General features: G+C 37.9%; 1 protein-coding gene across 1 annotated transcript in view; it reads left to right on the plus strand.

Annotated features, from left to right (window-relative positions):
- The window catches only part of MAP3K21 (mitogen-activated protein kinase kinase kinase 21), a 41,927-nt gene that overhangs the window by 11,317 nt on the left and 15,320 nt on the right, over nucleotides 1-15,290 (plus strand). Inside the window, exons 2-4 of the mRNA XM_035559133.1 lie at nucleotides 7,249-7,429; nucleotides 12,450-12,598; nucleotides 13,361-13,536. Coding sequence (XP_035415026.1) covers nucleotides 7,249-7,429; nucleotides 12,450-12,598; nucleotides 13,361-13,536 — 506 coding nt within the window. The remainder of the gene's footprint in view (nucleotides 1-7,248; nucleotides 7,430-12,449; nucleotides 12,599-13,360; nucleotides 13,537-15,290) is intronic.

The raw sequence follows: 15,290 nt of genomic DNA on the forward strand, positions 1-15,290 counted from the left end.
AATTAAAGAATGTATGTAGTGAAAGGGCATATAGGATAGTGGAGCACAGTATCCTTATAATCACAGAATCATGGAATGGTTTGGGTTGGAAGGGACCTTGAAGACCTCCCAGTTCCAGCTCCCTGCCATGGGCAGGAGGGACACCTCCCACCAGACCAGGGTGCTCCAAGCCCCATCCAGCCTGGCCTTGAGCACCTCCAGGGAGGGGGCATCCACAGCTTCTCTGAGCAGCCTGTGCCAGGGCCTCACCACCCTATAAGGGAAGAATTTCTTCCTAATATCTAAACTAAATCTACCCTCTTTTAGCTTAAAACCATTACCCCTTGTCCTGTTACTACATGCCCTTGTAAAAAGCCACTCCCCAGTTTTCCTGTAAGCCTGGAAGTTAGGTGCTGGAAGGCCACTATAAGGTCACCCCTGAGCCTTCTCTTCTGCAGGATGAGCAACCCCAACTCCCTCAGCCTGTCTTTGTAGCAGTGGTGCTCCAGCCCTCTGGTCATCCTCATGGACCTACTCCAACAGGTCCACATCCTTCTAATGTTGGGGGGGTCTCAGAGCAGAATGCAGTACTCCAGGTGGAGCCTCACAATAAGAGGTAGAGAAATGCCTCCTGCATATGTAATCTTTATGTAAAGGATGAAATTATTTTGCTGATGGTGAGCTCTAAACTTTGTCCATTCAAGATGATCACAATCTGACTGATACTGACTGCAGAGGTGAGGGGCTTAGCTCTTAACAGTTATATTAAGAACTCGCAGGAGAAAAGCAAGATGTCTAAGAAGTAGTGCTGTGTAGACAAATGTATCACCTTTCGTATGCATTGAAGACATCCTGATCAATTAATGTTTTCACTCTGATAGTTAATTTGCAGTTGAAACACTCAGTAGAGCTGGACGTGGCTTCTACAAACAGTGCTGAAATTTTAATTTCAAATTGCAATTGGAACCAAATAACAGCTAGAAGGAATGGAGGTGGGTCTCTTAATATTGACAAGGTAGTGTGTTTCGTAAGCTGAATATGCAACCTGATTAATAAAGTTTTTTTTCTTTTTTTTTCTGCTTGTTAATTTCCAGGTAAAGATACAAGGTTGCCCTGCTGGTTTTGATGCATATTGATTTAGTGAATTAACAGGAACCGGATTAATTTACAAACAGATGGAGAGGGAACTGACTGGGGGCATGGGGGGACAACAGTAACAGCATTGTCTACACAATCTTCACTTACAAGTAGAGGTGTATACTGTAACCTGTGTATTTTCTGTTTGGTATTCTTGAAGAATGACTTTATCAGTGGTAAATATAGTGGCATGTAGGCACTCAACCTGTAATCATATTAACTTAAATAGCTATAATATTAAATAGCTTAAATTTGCAAAAAGCATAATGAGCTCTTCAGAGAACTGTAGATAAATTGGCAAGAAAAGGTGGAAAGTAACTACTAATTCAAAAAAGTAAGATTGCTTAACACTGTATTCTTAATAGCAACAAAACAGATGCTGAAGAGAGTGTAGTAGAAACTACAAAAAGGGTAAAAAAGATAGGAGTAATCCAAAGAAGTTGAGCATTTCAGGTTAATTTTTGTAAATCTAAGCTTCCTATGTGTGTTCAATCCTTTGACTTGGCTTCTCTAAGAATGCCTTGTTTAGCCCCTTAAACCAATTGTGTAATCCAAAACGGTCTGCTGAAAGTGTTGGAATGCATTATGAAATCAAAATTGATTTGATTGCAGAAAGTCTTTGGATTTCAAGAATCGTGTCAAATTAGAGATTGTATTAAATGGGGACTTTCAGATAGTTAACAAGGTTGGAGAAATATAATGATCTGTATATGTTTAGTAACAAAAAAGAAAACTAAGACTGTAGGAAATAACACTAAAAGAATAGCATTGAAGATCTTAGCGCTAGGTGGAAGTTTCCTGGTTATGCTGCCAACTGAAAGGTCTGTCCAGGCTTCCCTCAGGCTTGCTTTAAATACTGTTACTTAAACTACATGAATTTAAAAAAAATAGAAAGGGGAGAAAGTGACCTTTTGTGTCAAGTTATGCTTTCAACAAAATGCTTGTGACTTAAACAAATGGTTTCAATTACTCTTAAGAGTTTCAGCTTAGTACTGGAGGTAGCACTGGGGGTGTTGTCCTAGGTCTGAGTTTGCCTGCACCCCAGGAATCTGACTTGTCTAAATATGCTCTTTCCCATTATTTCTTAACCACTTACAGCCAATCTTGTAGCCAGGAAGTATCTGATGGCAGTAATATTTGGTGCTTTCAAAAAAAAAGAACTGGGTCCCGTCTCCCCATTTGTGTAACCAGTTGGTTCCTCTCATGTTCTTTGTTCTTTTTTTAACATGTAGCAGAGCTCTGCGCTGAACTTTCAGTTCTCTGTTCTGTGGAACACAGCATCTATGTCCTGCCTCACACTTTTTTTTATTTTTCCTCAGAAAGATTTTCAACTCAAGCTCACAAAAAAAGAGAGTAGAGCAGAGAAAGCAGCTCTTGTCTAAATGTGGCCAAACCTGGACCGCCGCTTTGTGCATCTCTAACCATTGCTGCTGCAGTTGGTGTCTTACCTCCTGCACTCGGTAGATCAAAGCTAGCGTTATCGTTGGAGGTGAGCGAGTTTCGAGATAGAGCAGAGAAAAGGGGGGGAGACGCAGAAAAGGGAATTGGCGAAGGGAAACAGAGTGAAGACTGGGTGCATGTGGGTGGAATGTTACTGGGACTTCTGCCTCCTTTTCAAGCTTAAATTCTGTTCCTTTCCTGATGGATGACAGATGTATGGGAACAATAGCAGTTCTGTGGGGGTGCTGCCAGTCCAGGTTTAATTAGAGAAATGCTGAGCTAGCCAGTGCTTTCCAATTCTGCAGGTCCAGTTATAAAAAGTACAGAACAACTTATCTGCATACCGCTACACCATAAAAAATTTGCAGTATGCCATGAGTAGAAAAAGACTCCAGTTGTAACTATGATAATGCAGAAAGCAAACAGGACAGATTTAACGGCATTGCTATTTTAGCAACCATTAGGTTTGACAGGAAGATTGTTGAATTTTGTGACTTCTTTTTGAGGAGCAAGCCAGAATGGGTTGGTGGGAGAACAGAGGCAATATCTTGGAATCTGGTATGAATCTCTCCCCACCACTGTTGCTCCAGTTATAAAACCAAGTTTAGTCATGAACATGCAAGTAAGATGGGCTGGGCAGGGCTCCAGGGAGAGTGTGGTATTGATAAGAGCACCGGTGCTTTAGACCTGCATCTGATTTGTAGATATGGCTGATTTCTGTTCTCAGGCGTGGTTTAGCGTAGTGAGGAGGACAAGCTCTTCTGTCTTACCTAAATAAAAGGTGTTACAGGCTCCTAATTATTCTATTTTCTGCACCTGCCCCAGTTTAGGTTACTGTTGTTGAACATATATATGCAGTTATAGTCATCCAGTATTTCACATGAGGTCTTATGCCTTGTACAATTCTAATTCTACTTCCCTGTTTCTCCTGAAAAAAAAGCCTTTTTTAGTGCCTCTCAGAATTGCATGAGCTACTTCTGCAACTATGTGCAGCTACTGTTTTGGTTCTCCTTCTGTTAGCCAGAATAGCCAGACCTCTCTTCTTCCTTCGCCTCTGCTTTGTAGCTGTAGAGTTTGGTATCGATCACTTCTACCTTTGCATATTTTCCTAGCATGATAATGTGGCCTTCCTCAGAGTGGACAGTATTTGCTGACTTTGCTGTCCATTCTTGATTGCACTTTGTATTTTTCCTCAGATAGCTAATTGGCACATTAGGCAAACTTGCTTCCTAATAAACTCAGTGATGATTTCTTTTCATCCCGGTAACTAACTTGTCTTTTGAGATCTTCCTTGTATAGAATTCTTTGATTAGTTCTTACTCTGTCTCTATGATTAAACTTCCTAAAAGGCACTCACATCTGCTCAGGTCTGCTACCTTATCCCTCTCTTAAAAACTATTTAGCAGGAAAAAATGGGATTAGCGTGATGTGAGCTGTTTGTAATACAACTCTGCTGTAATTTTGTTCTGTTCTGTATGCCTCAGTGTCCTTAATTATCGTCCTGAACTAGTTTTCTTGAAAGTCTATTCCAAGATGTCATTTAAGTCAAATTAATGTCTGTAGTTGAGCGAATATAGATCTTTACTTTTATTCTGTCATAGACTGCCATCACTTTACAAAGTCATAAAAAGGATTGATGGTAGATGTACATATTTAACATTAACCCTACTCTGAGTGGGGGTTTTGACTTTGAGGTCCATTTCAACCTAAATTATTTCATAATTCTGTGAACTACTTCCTTAGTGATCTAGAATGAGTGATGCTTGGATTTCCAGTTTTTCTTTAGTAACGTTAGATAGCTCAAGAGTGTAAGTTCTTCTTATCTGTATGGTTAAACAGAAATTTGCTAGGGATGTTGTTAGAACTCCTGTGTATCCTTGCTGCTCTGTCAAAAACTTCTTTAATTCTTAGGACATCCACTATATCATAGCCACCAATTTTAATACCACTCAGCCATGTAGCATTTGTATTTTTTCATTTTTCTCTCTAACTCTAAGGACTTTTTTGCATTTATCTTCAACCTATTGATTTATATTTCATGGAATTATTGAAAATAGCATGCAGTGACTTCTATTCCCCACGTGCTCTCTCTTATATTCAAGCAGTGCCTGGTGTATGGCACTCAAACCTCAGGTACTGTGATGTTAATAAATTTGTCTCCTTGATCCCTCTGCAGAAGGGCAAAGTCAGGACAGAAGGTGTGTTAAACTCAGAATTGAGTTGAAAACAGTGTAACCAGGTGGAAAAATATGCGGCCTTAAAATATTTATTCAAATGTTTATTTCTTGCTGTAGTACATGCGATATTTGACTAACAATCCGAGATAAAGTTTTGTTAGTTTGACTGACGCAAAGCACTCTTATCACATCTGACTTATTCTCCTCTTAGGTTTTGAATCATTCGGAAATAGTCGCGGTCTCTGGTTTTGCTTGTATAAGCCTGAACTTTACTCTTTGTGGAAAGCATCAAGTCTGAAAAATGTTAAGCTAGGGAGCGCGAAGCTGGCTGTCTCCCAGCTCCGCATCGGAGGTGCACGGGAGCCTGGCAGGATAACTTGAGGGGTTTGGAAGAGTGGTAAACGGGGGCTGCGTGAGCAGGGTGAGCACGGGGCTGCCCGAGTGACTTTGGATGGACAGACGGGTGGCTGGTGAGGGCTGTGAGGCTGCAGAAGGATGAGGGGCCGAAGGCTGCCATGCAGGAAGCAGAGCGGCTCGGCTGTGCCAGGCATTTGTGTTGCCAGGCCGTGCGCCGTGGGGCTGCTCGCCGGACACCCCAGGAAACGGAAGCGCGGCTTGCTGAGGAACGTGGTCCCTTCCTAGGATGAAACCTGGCCGTCAGCCAGTTATTACCTGTTGCAAGACTGACTGTTTTTGGTTTCGGTCACATTGACTGACAAGGAATGTCAGGAATTCTGCTGAGCATGTTTGAAATGGAAGAGCAAACAATAGGTCTTTCATTCAAGTATAAAAGTTATAAAAACCCGTGCATGAATTTAGCTTGTTCTGGTGGTGCTGGCTTTGAGCTCGTGGTTTGTCCGTACCATTTTGGCCTTCGTTTCTTCCACTCAGTGTTAAGAAGCTTACTGAAAATGGAATGTGGGCTCTGTCTTTTTTAATCTGGATTTGACATTTTTTGAAATGCTCGTAAGAGTGCAATTAATCTGTACCAGTAAAAACAATTGCTTGCAATTGCAAGTACAGGCTCAACGGTTTTTCCTCTGTAAGGCAAGGTCATTTTTCATCCGCTTTTTCTTAGTGGGTTCCCTTGAACTGCATTTTGCACTCCATACACTTGTAAAACACGTGCATTGCTGATTCTTCTTATTTGCAATTCAACTTCTGATCTTTGGCCCAGATCATTTTAGCAGAGAATTAAAATTGAGTTACTACTGTTGATGGTGACAGAGGCACTGAATATGAAATTAAAATTGTAGTGTGTTAATGACGATTCCTTTGCACCTGTTGGCTTTCTCTTTGTCAGCTCTAGCACAGTAAACCCATTCTTTTCTTTTAAGGCTCTTTTAAGAAGCTTTATTACAACTTTGCCAATACTCTTGTGTTAAGAACAGGTCAGATGGTGAGTACACAAGCTGTATGAGGGAGCACCAAAAAGAAAGATAATTTGCCAATTCACCTTTAACAGGCATGAAGTTACAGGGGATATAACACAATATGGATTTGATCCAGGTCCAGGGACTTGCTGCTGGTTGTGTATTCCCAAGGCAAGCTAAACTCCCTGGTATCGTTTCCCAACCTCTAGTGATTTGTGGCCTGGGGATTTCTTGAACCTAAACTCCTGGTTTTTTTCAATGTAATTGCTCTTGTTGGAGTTGTCTTTTGTGAATTTGTGTAGGTGCCTTTTAAATCTAAGTAAAATAATAGTATTCACACACTATGCCAAAAATTCCAAAGTACACCTACAGTGTTGTGTGAACAACTGCCGCGTGTGTTTGATTCTTATCGGCTAATTTTGTTTGATGTTGTCCACGTCTCGTGTTGAGAAGCTGTGAACAATTGTTACCTGTAGCTTGCTTCATTCCCTGCCTGTTATCAGAGACTCTTTTTTTCAGCTGTTTCTTTCCCCTGCTCACAGGCACTGGTCTATCAACCGTCCCTTATAACTGAGGGCACGCTGCTCAGAGCACCTCCAGTTGCATCTCTGTGTGTCTCTCGGTTTTATGACACGCTTTTTGAGATGATGAACCAGGATTGAGTGTAGTATTAGGGATGTATTTTTAATGGTGATATACTGTTTCCTATTTGGTTGAGAAGAATTCTTAACATCCATCTTTGTTTTACTACTACTGCTGTTTTTGCTACTTCAGAGTCTTGTTCCAAAGTGAATACCATTTTCATGGCCTGTCATCTGTGGGATGGTAGCATTCTGTGCTTTCTTAAACTTAAGTACTTTGCTTTACATCTATATACACTGGGTTTCATGCACTAGCTTAGTGCGTACTCACACGCTTGCAGAAAGTGCTCATGACACCGTAAGTATTTCTCCCTTTCATTGCTCATAGTAGGTTTGAATTATCAGTAACCTTTTTCATTTTTATATAAAATTTCAGTAATTTCACAACATTTATATTAAACAGTTATTTGCAAACTTCAAGTTGTATGTGAAATTAATAACAAGACTAGATATGTTGGTTTGATTCCAGTTCAGCTAATTTACAAACTCCATCTTTTGCAGTTTTGTTGCTAGAGAAGATGGAACATGATGACATTTGCAATAAAACTTTGAAGATTACAGACTTCGGTCTGGCTAGAGAATGGCACAGAACAACCAAAATGAGTGCAGCAGGGACTTACGCGTGGATGGCTCCTGAAGTTATCAAGTCCTCCCTGTTCTCTAAAGGAAGTGATATTTGGAGGTAAGAAGTTTGTCTGTTGAAGACCGTGTTCAGTACAAGTATGTTGATGGTTTGGGGTGAATTTTTATTTACTTTTTTTTCGTTGGTTGTTCTAAGTTACGTTCTCATTATATGGCTAGTATGGCTGTTCTAAGAAAAATATTAATATCTCAGCCTGTAGTTCACTTCATTTACCTGTATTTATTTGTGACTTACAAATTTGGAGGAAGGAGAGGGAAAATAAGCAGAAAAACATCTTTTGAAAAGAAAGCAAGGTCTCATTAAGAGAAGCCTTTTAAAATACCTGTTGGTTAAGATACCCAAGTAATTTATCCGGAGTATTAATATAAAATACTCTTGATATACTACTGCATGATCAGTTTCATAATGGTATGTTTGCTCTATATCAGATGTCTGAAAAGTCTCATTGTGCATAAAGAAATGGGACCAGCCAGTTATTACCTTGCCATGTCTGATAAACAAAACTAACTGACAAACTAGAACTCTGCCAGATGTTAACTGAAATTAATGCTGCTTTCTAGGAATCTAGAATGTGGTTATGCATAAAAGTAAACAGATCTGAGTTTTTATGTTCATAGGGATTTTACTTCCAGTAACTGGAGTGAGGAGAGAGTGTTTTCACAAAACTGTTTTAACCTACTGTCTAATTTGGAAAGTGAGGAACTGCCTATGTTAAGTTTTGGAATTTCTCATTACAGACATTATGGTAGATCATTTATAAATAATGTCTCTCAATACCGATGCTATTTTTGAGTGGCGTATAGGAAACATATCACAGAAAGGTGATTTAGACTTCAGTTTCAATTTAGTTTTGTGAATGGGGAAGAGTTGTGATTGCACAACAGGCTTTAAAAGCTGCAATGCCTCACCCTGAAAAGTCTACATTTCTTTTTAAAATGGTTTCTCTGTGAAGAATCTATTTAGGGAAGGAGGGGAGGACTTTAATCTGTGTTCTTACACCTTTTATGCATGCTCAGTGTTGTACAGCTCTTAAATAGAGTCCTATTTTGTGTAGATGCCTGATATTCTACAATATGAAGTAATACTTCTGGTATTCTCAGGATTATTCTGTATCTGCACTACTGTTTTGTGACAACCATTTGTTTTGAACTGATTTTCAGCATGTTGCTTACGTCAGTCTGAGTTGATGACCAGTTGAGAAACATCATTGGCTTCATTCTTTTTTTTCCATTCTTTCTTCCTTTTTTCTCTCTTTTTTTTTCTTTTGTGGGGTGGAGGTTGGGTGTAGGCGTTTCCCTAATCAGCTGTATTCCATGCTTAATTACAGGTCCTGTCCAGTCTTGTTGCTGTGATTTTAGGTATCTGAGGGGGTATGCTTTGGTGCAATTATTTTATATTCTGCTGCAACATTAGTTTACATTTTTGGAACCTACAGTATTTCTCTTCTTCGCCTTCTCTCCTGCACGCCTCTCTTGTAAAAATGTAAGTATTTAGTTCAATGATGGGCTTCTAACAGGAGAGGTTTTTAAGTATAAAGGCTGTGTTGTACAGTATAGTTTAGTCCTCCTTGGCTTCTAAAGATTTTCTGCTTACTGCACCTTGATCTATTCTGTTGCTTACCTTTACTCTTTCTTCAAAAGAAAACCAAATAATGAATATTTTAAATCTTGTAATGCTTTGGTTATGGGAGCATTTGTTTGTTTTTTTTTATTTTAAAACACATTAGGGTTATAAACTTAAATCTGCATTTCTCTGCGGCAGTAACACAACATATTTTAGGGAAGTTCTAAAAAGTTGCACATACTGAGTCTCCAGAAAATTTCTCTATGCCTCTTACTAAAAAAAAAAAAAAAAAAAGGCAGGGGAGAAGAAGTCACGAGCAGTTGAGACTGCTCACCATGATTGCACTTGCATGTAGGCTCTCAGAATCAGCCAATGCTGGGAATTATTATGTCAGTGTTTTCATGCATAGTCTTCCAGGCAGCATTTTCTCAGGTGTCATCCTAAGTAGCAGAATGGGTGCTTTCCAGGCCCTGCATGTGTAACCTTTTGCTTCCCAAACCAGAATTGTAACTACTGTTTTTATTATTTTTGGTGTATAGTTCCAAATTCCCAAAGAATTCCACTCCTTCACTCCCACCCCTCCATCATTTATCATGTTTTTCAGATTTGGTATGTCAATCTTGTTTTTGTGTATGGAGCCTGAAAGTGCAAATGCGTTCACAGATTTCCAAGTGATGATGGTGTTCTTCAGCAGTGGTTTTCACAATAACTCATGCCTCCATTGTACAAGCTCTTGACAATGTGAGGAGTACTTGCTGAATAGCAGAATTAGTAGCTGCTTTTGCCTTGCACATTCATATAATTTTGAAGGGATTTGGGTAGTAATGCTTAGGGACCTCTGCTTTAGAAGATGGGTTGTAGAGTAAAATAAACTTTGAGAATTTTACCTACGCTTTTAAAATACGTAAAAACAGCAAGGTATTGCTGTAATGAGATATAGTAAGGCTTAAATTACGTTTGACAGCAGGAGAATAAATTTTAATAATGCAAATGTTTAAGGGATATCTCATTGAAAGTGTATTAGGTTATGTGGTCTTACTGTATAATTCAAGCATATCGTGCCTGCTTTTTTTTTCTCCTGAAGATGTAAAAGGAGATGTTTTTTGCTCTTAAAAAAAAAAAAAGTATTTCTTAGAAGCTTTGACTGTGTACATAGGATGACTATATGTGGGCAGGTGAGATTTAATGCATGAAGTAGCAACATCCGTAGTTGAAAGAGTTAATAAGTAGTTGTTGTCCTACATAATGATAGGCTAGTACCTCCCAAAAACTCCACCACAGTAGGAATAGAACATCTGTAGGGTTCCTCCCCACCCTATACTGGCTCTTGGTACTTGAGGTTAAGACTTTGCATTCATTAAAAGAGGTACTTTAGGCTGTTACGGTGTTGGTCTGTTAAAATTTTACAAGCTCCTCTTTGGCACTGTTGAAAGTTACCTAGCATTAAAGGCCCTAATTGTAAAATTGTAAATATAACTAAAGGTAATGTTGCGACACAGGTTTTTATGAGATATTATTTCTTTTTAGTTAGTTTTATTATTGTTCTGCTTAACTTCATAATTCATGCTAAAATACATATAGAACAGTCTGAACGAGGGAACTCTTTGAATTAAGAACAGTCTGTGCTTGCTGGGAGAGGTGTAAGATCATTTTTAATGCTTTGTCTAAAAACAGATGAGATGTAGTTAAGTAGAATTCCTTCATCATATATAAAATTTGTATGTACTGCAGAAATTCAGTATTGTCAAAAGTACCACTGTTTTAAAACAAAATAGGACTTTTTGGTTTTATCATCCTTTGAGCATACAAGGAAGTGCAAAGATTAGACTGAAAAAAATTGGGGTGAAGTTATTAGGAAGCCCAAGACTTCTCTATTTCTTTTCAATTTTTAGGAATAGACTATATTCCTTAGTTTTTGATTAATTGTTACAAAACTAATGAATGAATTTCCAGTTACAAGATTTTATGATAGGCAAAACTTCTTAGATAAACAATGCATTGGTATTTAATTCAAATTGCTTCCTATGTAGTTACCATACATGTAAAAAATCATAAGTTCTGTTTGTGCTTGTGTTTAGATTACTGTGCTTTTTTTTATTTATTCAAGTGATGTAAGGTCTTGTACAATGCTAACTGGCTTTCTCATTAAGAAGACAGTGAAAGAAAAACTTGACTAGTGTGTGTGCTTCTCCCTGTCACATCTACAGTAGTTGGGGTTGTATTTCTAGTACTAAGATTTACTTGGGTGCAAAGAAGGGGTGTTGGGTATTAAGGGGTGCATAACCCTTACCTCACCAGTGCTATGTGCATTTCTCCTCCTGTAGGAGAGTTGGATCCCATCCTGCAGAACTTACAGACGGTTTCTTCACACACCTGTAGAGAAGATATATATTGCAAGAGCAATACTTTGTATTCTAATTTTTCCCTTTGCCTACTCACTTTGCTATTCAAAAGCAGTAATAGGTTGTCCTTTGTATCCTTGTTCTACAGATAGTGGTTCCCTGGCAGGAAGAGAAGGAAAAAAAAATTGAGAAGTCCACTTTAGGCTTACATTCTACAAGGAGTAATTCCTGCTTCCACAAAAATGACTGTAAAAGTCATCAGTTTCAGTGGAATGGGAGCTCTAGAACAACATCAGCTAGTGTCCTGTCCCAGAGTTTTGTAGAGGGTTGGATTGTTCAACAAGTATGGGGTATACAAACCCAAAGAAGGTAAAAGCAACACCCAGCCTTTCTTCTAGAGTGGAGAGCATAGCCGAAATTCTTATGGTTAATGTTGCTGCAGTAGGAATTCCTGTGATTCTTGATTTCCATACCTGACACTAAGAAAAGATCTCTTTCTATCACCTTTCATTGCAGACAATGGTATTTTTTTCTAGTATGAAGAAATTAGTTTATGTAGCCCGTTCTCAATCTTGTAGCATCTGTTGGAAAAGTTAAACAGGCCTTTATATATAATCCCTTGTCTATACATACATATATGAATATATAGAAGTGCAAACTTCTAAACAAAGCTGTCTTTTTTTTTTTTTTTTTAATGTACATCTAGGTAAACTGTGAAAGGTTTGGAAAGTTGTATGGTCTGAGTGTTCTGCCAAGGTTTTCTTTCTCATTCCGTTTGGTTTTGGCAGGGAGAGGGTTGCTTGTTTTCCTGTGGTTCGGACTTCCATCATAGGTGAGATTTACATGACATAAGCATTAATATAGAAGTGACTTCAGGTTGCGTTTTGAGTAGGAGTCCTTCGTGTCAATATTTTTTTCAGCTATTAAATGACAATGAGTAGGATGTGAGCAAGTCTTAGTTGATCCAGTGTGGCTAATCACTAGTAGTGGAAAGGTGTGAAATGACTGAAGTAGAGTCAATTCTTGAAGGCATTTACTTTTGACACAGGAAATCCTCATAAATTCCAGTACGTGGTTGGACACGTACTTGTTTGTTTTTAAATAATGTGTCAGTAGTCTGAAAATAACTGTTCTTAAAAAATTACGTTTTATAGTTATGGAGTGTTGCTGTGGGAACTGCTTACAGGAGAAGTTCCTTACCGTGGCATTGATGGCCTTGCTGTGGCTTATGGAGTTGCTGTCAATAAGCTTACTTTGCCCATTCCATCCACTTGTCCTGAACCATTTGCAAAACTAATGAAAGGTATCTATGTTGTTTCTTCCTATGTATTTAAATAATTATGGTTTGGGGGTATGTATCCTTGCCTGTAATAAATCATAGGAGTTAAAATAAACACCTTATTTGATAATGCGCAGCATGCGAAAGTATTTTGTTCTTTTTTTTCACAATAGTCTGGTATTACAGACAATTGAATGTTTCTGAGCAAGTCATACAGTATTACAGTATACCACTTTGCTTTTCAGTGGTGACAGAGTACATTTTTTCTGTTTATGGCTCTATTTTTTACTGATTTCTTTTTACACTCAAATTGCATTAGTTTTCATAAAATACATGACATACTACATGTCAATACAAGGTAAATATGACAAAATCCCAAGGGGAAGAACTGCAAATGGCATTTTTATCTCATTGTTTTTTTTCTGAGTGTCAAAATGTTTTTGAAATACTCTGGAGAGAAATAAATGTTGCTTGCTAATGGTTATTTCCTCAAGTGTAATGAATTGCTTTACCTTTTGATAAGTATCGCTTGTATGCAGTACTGCTAGTTTTGCTATTTAAGATCCTAAAGATAGAGATGAAAAAAATCTGGCTATAAACAAAAACAGTCCTCTAAATGCAGGTATGTAGATATAGCTTTATGAACGTGGAAATAGGAAAGCCTTGCAGATGAAGGTAATGTATTATATAACTTGAAGTACAGTAGCAAATACCTTGAAATTTAATTTAGTTCTTCAGAAAGACCTATGTATTATTAAGTACTGATGAGATTCTAATAAATTCTAGAATGCTGGGAGCAGGACCCTCATATCCGACCATCGTTTGCCTTGATTCTTGAACAGCTTACTGCCATTGAGGGGGCAGTTATGACGGAAATGCCTCAAGAGTCTTTCCATTCCATGCAAGATGACTGGAAACTGGAAATTCAGCAGATATTCAATGAATTGAGGACCAAGGAAAAAGTAAGTTCATATTCCTGTTGCATGGCAGTGAAGGAAGGGTGTATGTTTGTGATACAGCAGTTCTGAACTTTTGAGTTGTGGTTTATCAAAGTAATACTAGAAACCTGATTTAGTTGCGGAGGCACACTTGAGGGGATAAACTACATGGAGGAGAGGATTTACTCTCATTAAAACTGGGTATTAATTTTGTTTCTTATTTTTGTTGGTGGATGTACTGTTCTTAAATTCCATTAATTTGTTTCTGAACAGTATTTTAAGATAGAACTTTAACTGTATTGTAGCAAGGTTACTTAAGAAAAAAAGGTTTGATTACTGGTTTTCTCAAATTTCAGGCAAGGTTGCTTTTCGCCTTTCTTTTGTAATAAAAACAATACAGTCTTGAATGCTGAGGCTGTTGTTAGAAGTAATTAACTTGAAGTGAAATGTTAAGTGTGACAGAAAGCATAATGTTATTATAATAACTGGGGGTTATCATGTGAATAGGTCATTCAATTCCAATGATTGAAAAGGCAACATATCCCCATCTGTCTTCCCAAAGAAAACAGCTTGTAGATCTGTAAATGTGGCATGTATGCTTTTTAGCATGTTATTTTCTTCTGAATATTTAAGTGCATCACCTATCAAACAAACCAGAGTTTATTTACCCCTTACCTAATTTTTATAACCACTGCAAATTTTCATGGTTTTCTTGTTTGATCTGTAAGTTTAATATGCTAATAACTGTGGGTAAAGAGCAGATTTTTTTTTCCATGAGGTCACTCTGTTAATAGCTCCATTTAATGTAAACTTTCTAGTTATGATTATACTTTTGAGCTATAGTAGCTGGCCAGTCTGTTCCTTTTCCATTTTATTTAGAAACTAGGGTGATGCCAAATACAAAAACTCACTCAGCTGTGCAAAATAATTTTATTAACAAATATTGTCTTAATTAGCTAGACTTGTATCCTACTTAAAAAGAAAAAAAAGGTTTTAGATCTTTTTAGATCTTGTTTTCTTATAGGCATGCTGACTGGCCTTAATTATGTTGTTCTTTAATTTTCATTGTTAATGAAGCTATATATCAGCCAGTGCACTGTTTTATGTGAGATGTCAACCTGGCAGATGAATAGTTGCTTACCATCCTATTTACCTATTATCTATCCTGTTTTATTTTTTCCCCCTCCTGAATCTCATTAAACATTAAGGTCACCAATCCAGAATCCTTTGGCTGTCTCTCTTCAAAACTCTGGGGTGCAGCTTCTGAATCTGTTAGTCTTCATGTTTTGCTTTCAGCAGCTGCTATTGAACATTGTCTTCAGTTGTTGGAATGAAAAGCTTTTCATCCTGTTACATGGCTGTATCATGTGGCTTCCTTTCCAAAAAGGGAAAAGTCCTTTTCTCTCTTTTTCCTGAACAAACTTAAATTATTGATCTTTCAGTATTGTAGTTCTTGAAATCTTCTTGCCAGATATAAGATTAGGTCTGCTTTATACTCATGAATTAGTGAATCAAGTTTCTCCTGTTTATTATCTAGATTCCTGTTACTGATCTTCTTTACATGTTCTCATATTATGGTATGTTCATGCTAAATGAGCCCTCACAATTAGTTCTGTTTGTCCTCTCCTTTAGTTACCTCAGCATGTTTCTTAATCACCATGAGGTTTATATTTTCCTTTAGACATCTTGATAAAGATACCAGCTGGAATAGGCCAGTTGTCTTTTCCAGTCACTGTTAGAAACACTTCTAACAGACAGGGATTTGTTTTTCACAGGGT

Source organism: Cygnus atratus, chromosome 3 (assembly GCF_013377495.2).
Source record: "Cygnus atratus isolate AKBS03 ecotype Queensland, Australia chromosome 3, CAtr_DNAZoo_HiC_assembly, whole genome shotgun sequence".
Classification (NCBI taxonomy): Eukaryota; Metazoa; Chordata; class Aves; order Anseriformes; family Anatidae; genus Cygnus; species Cygnus atratus.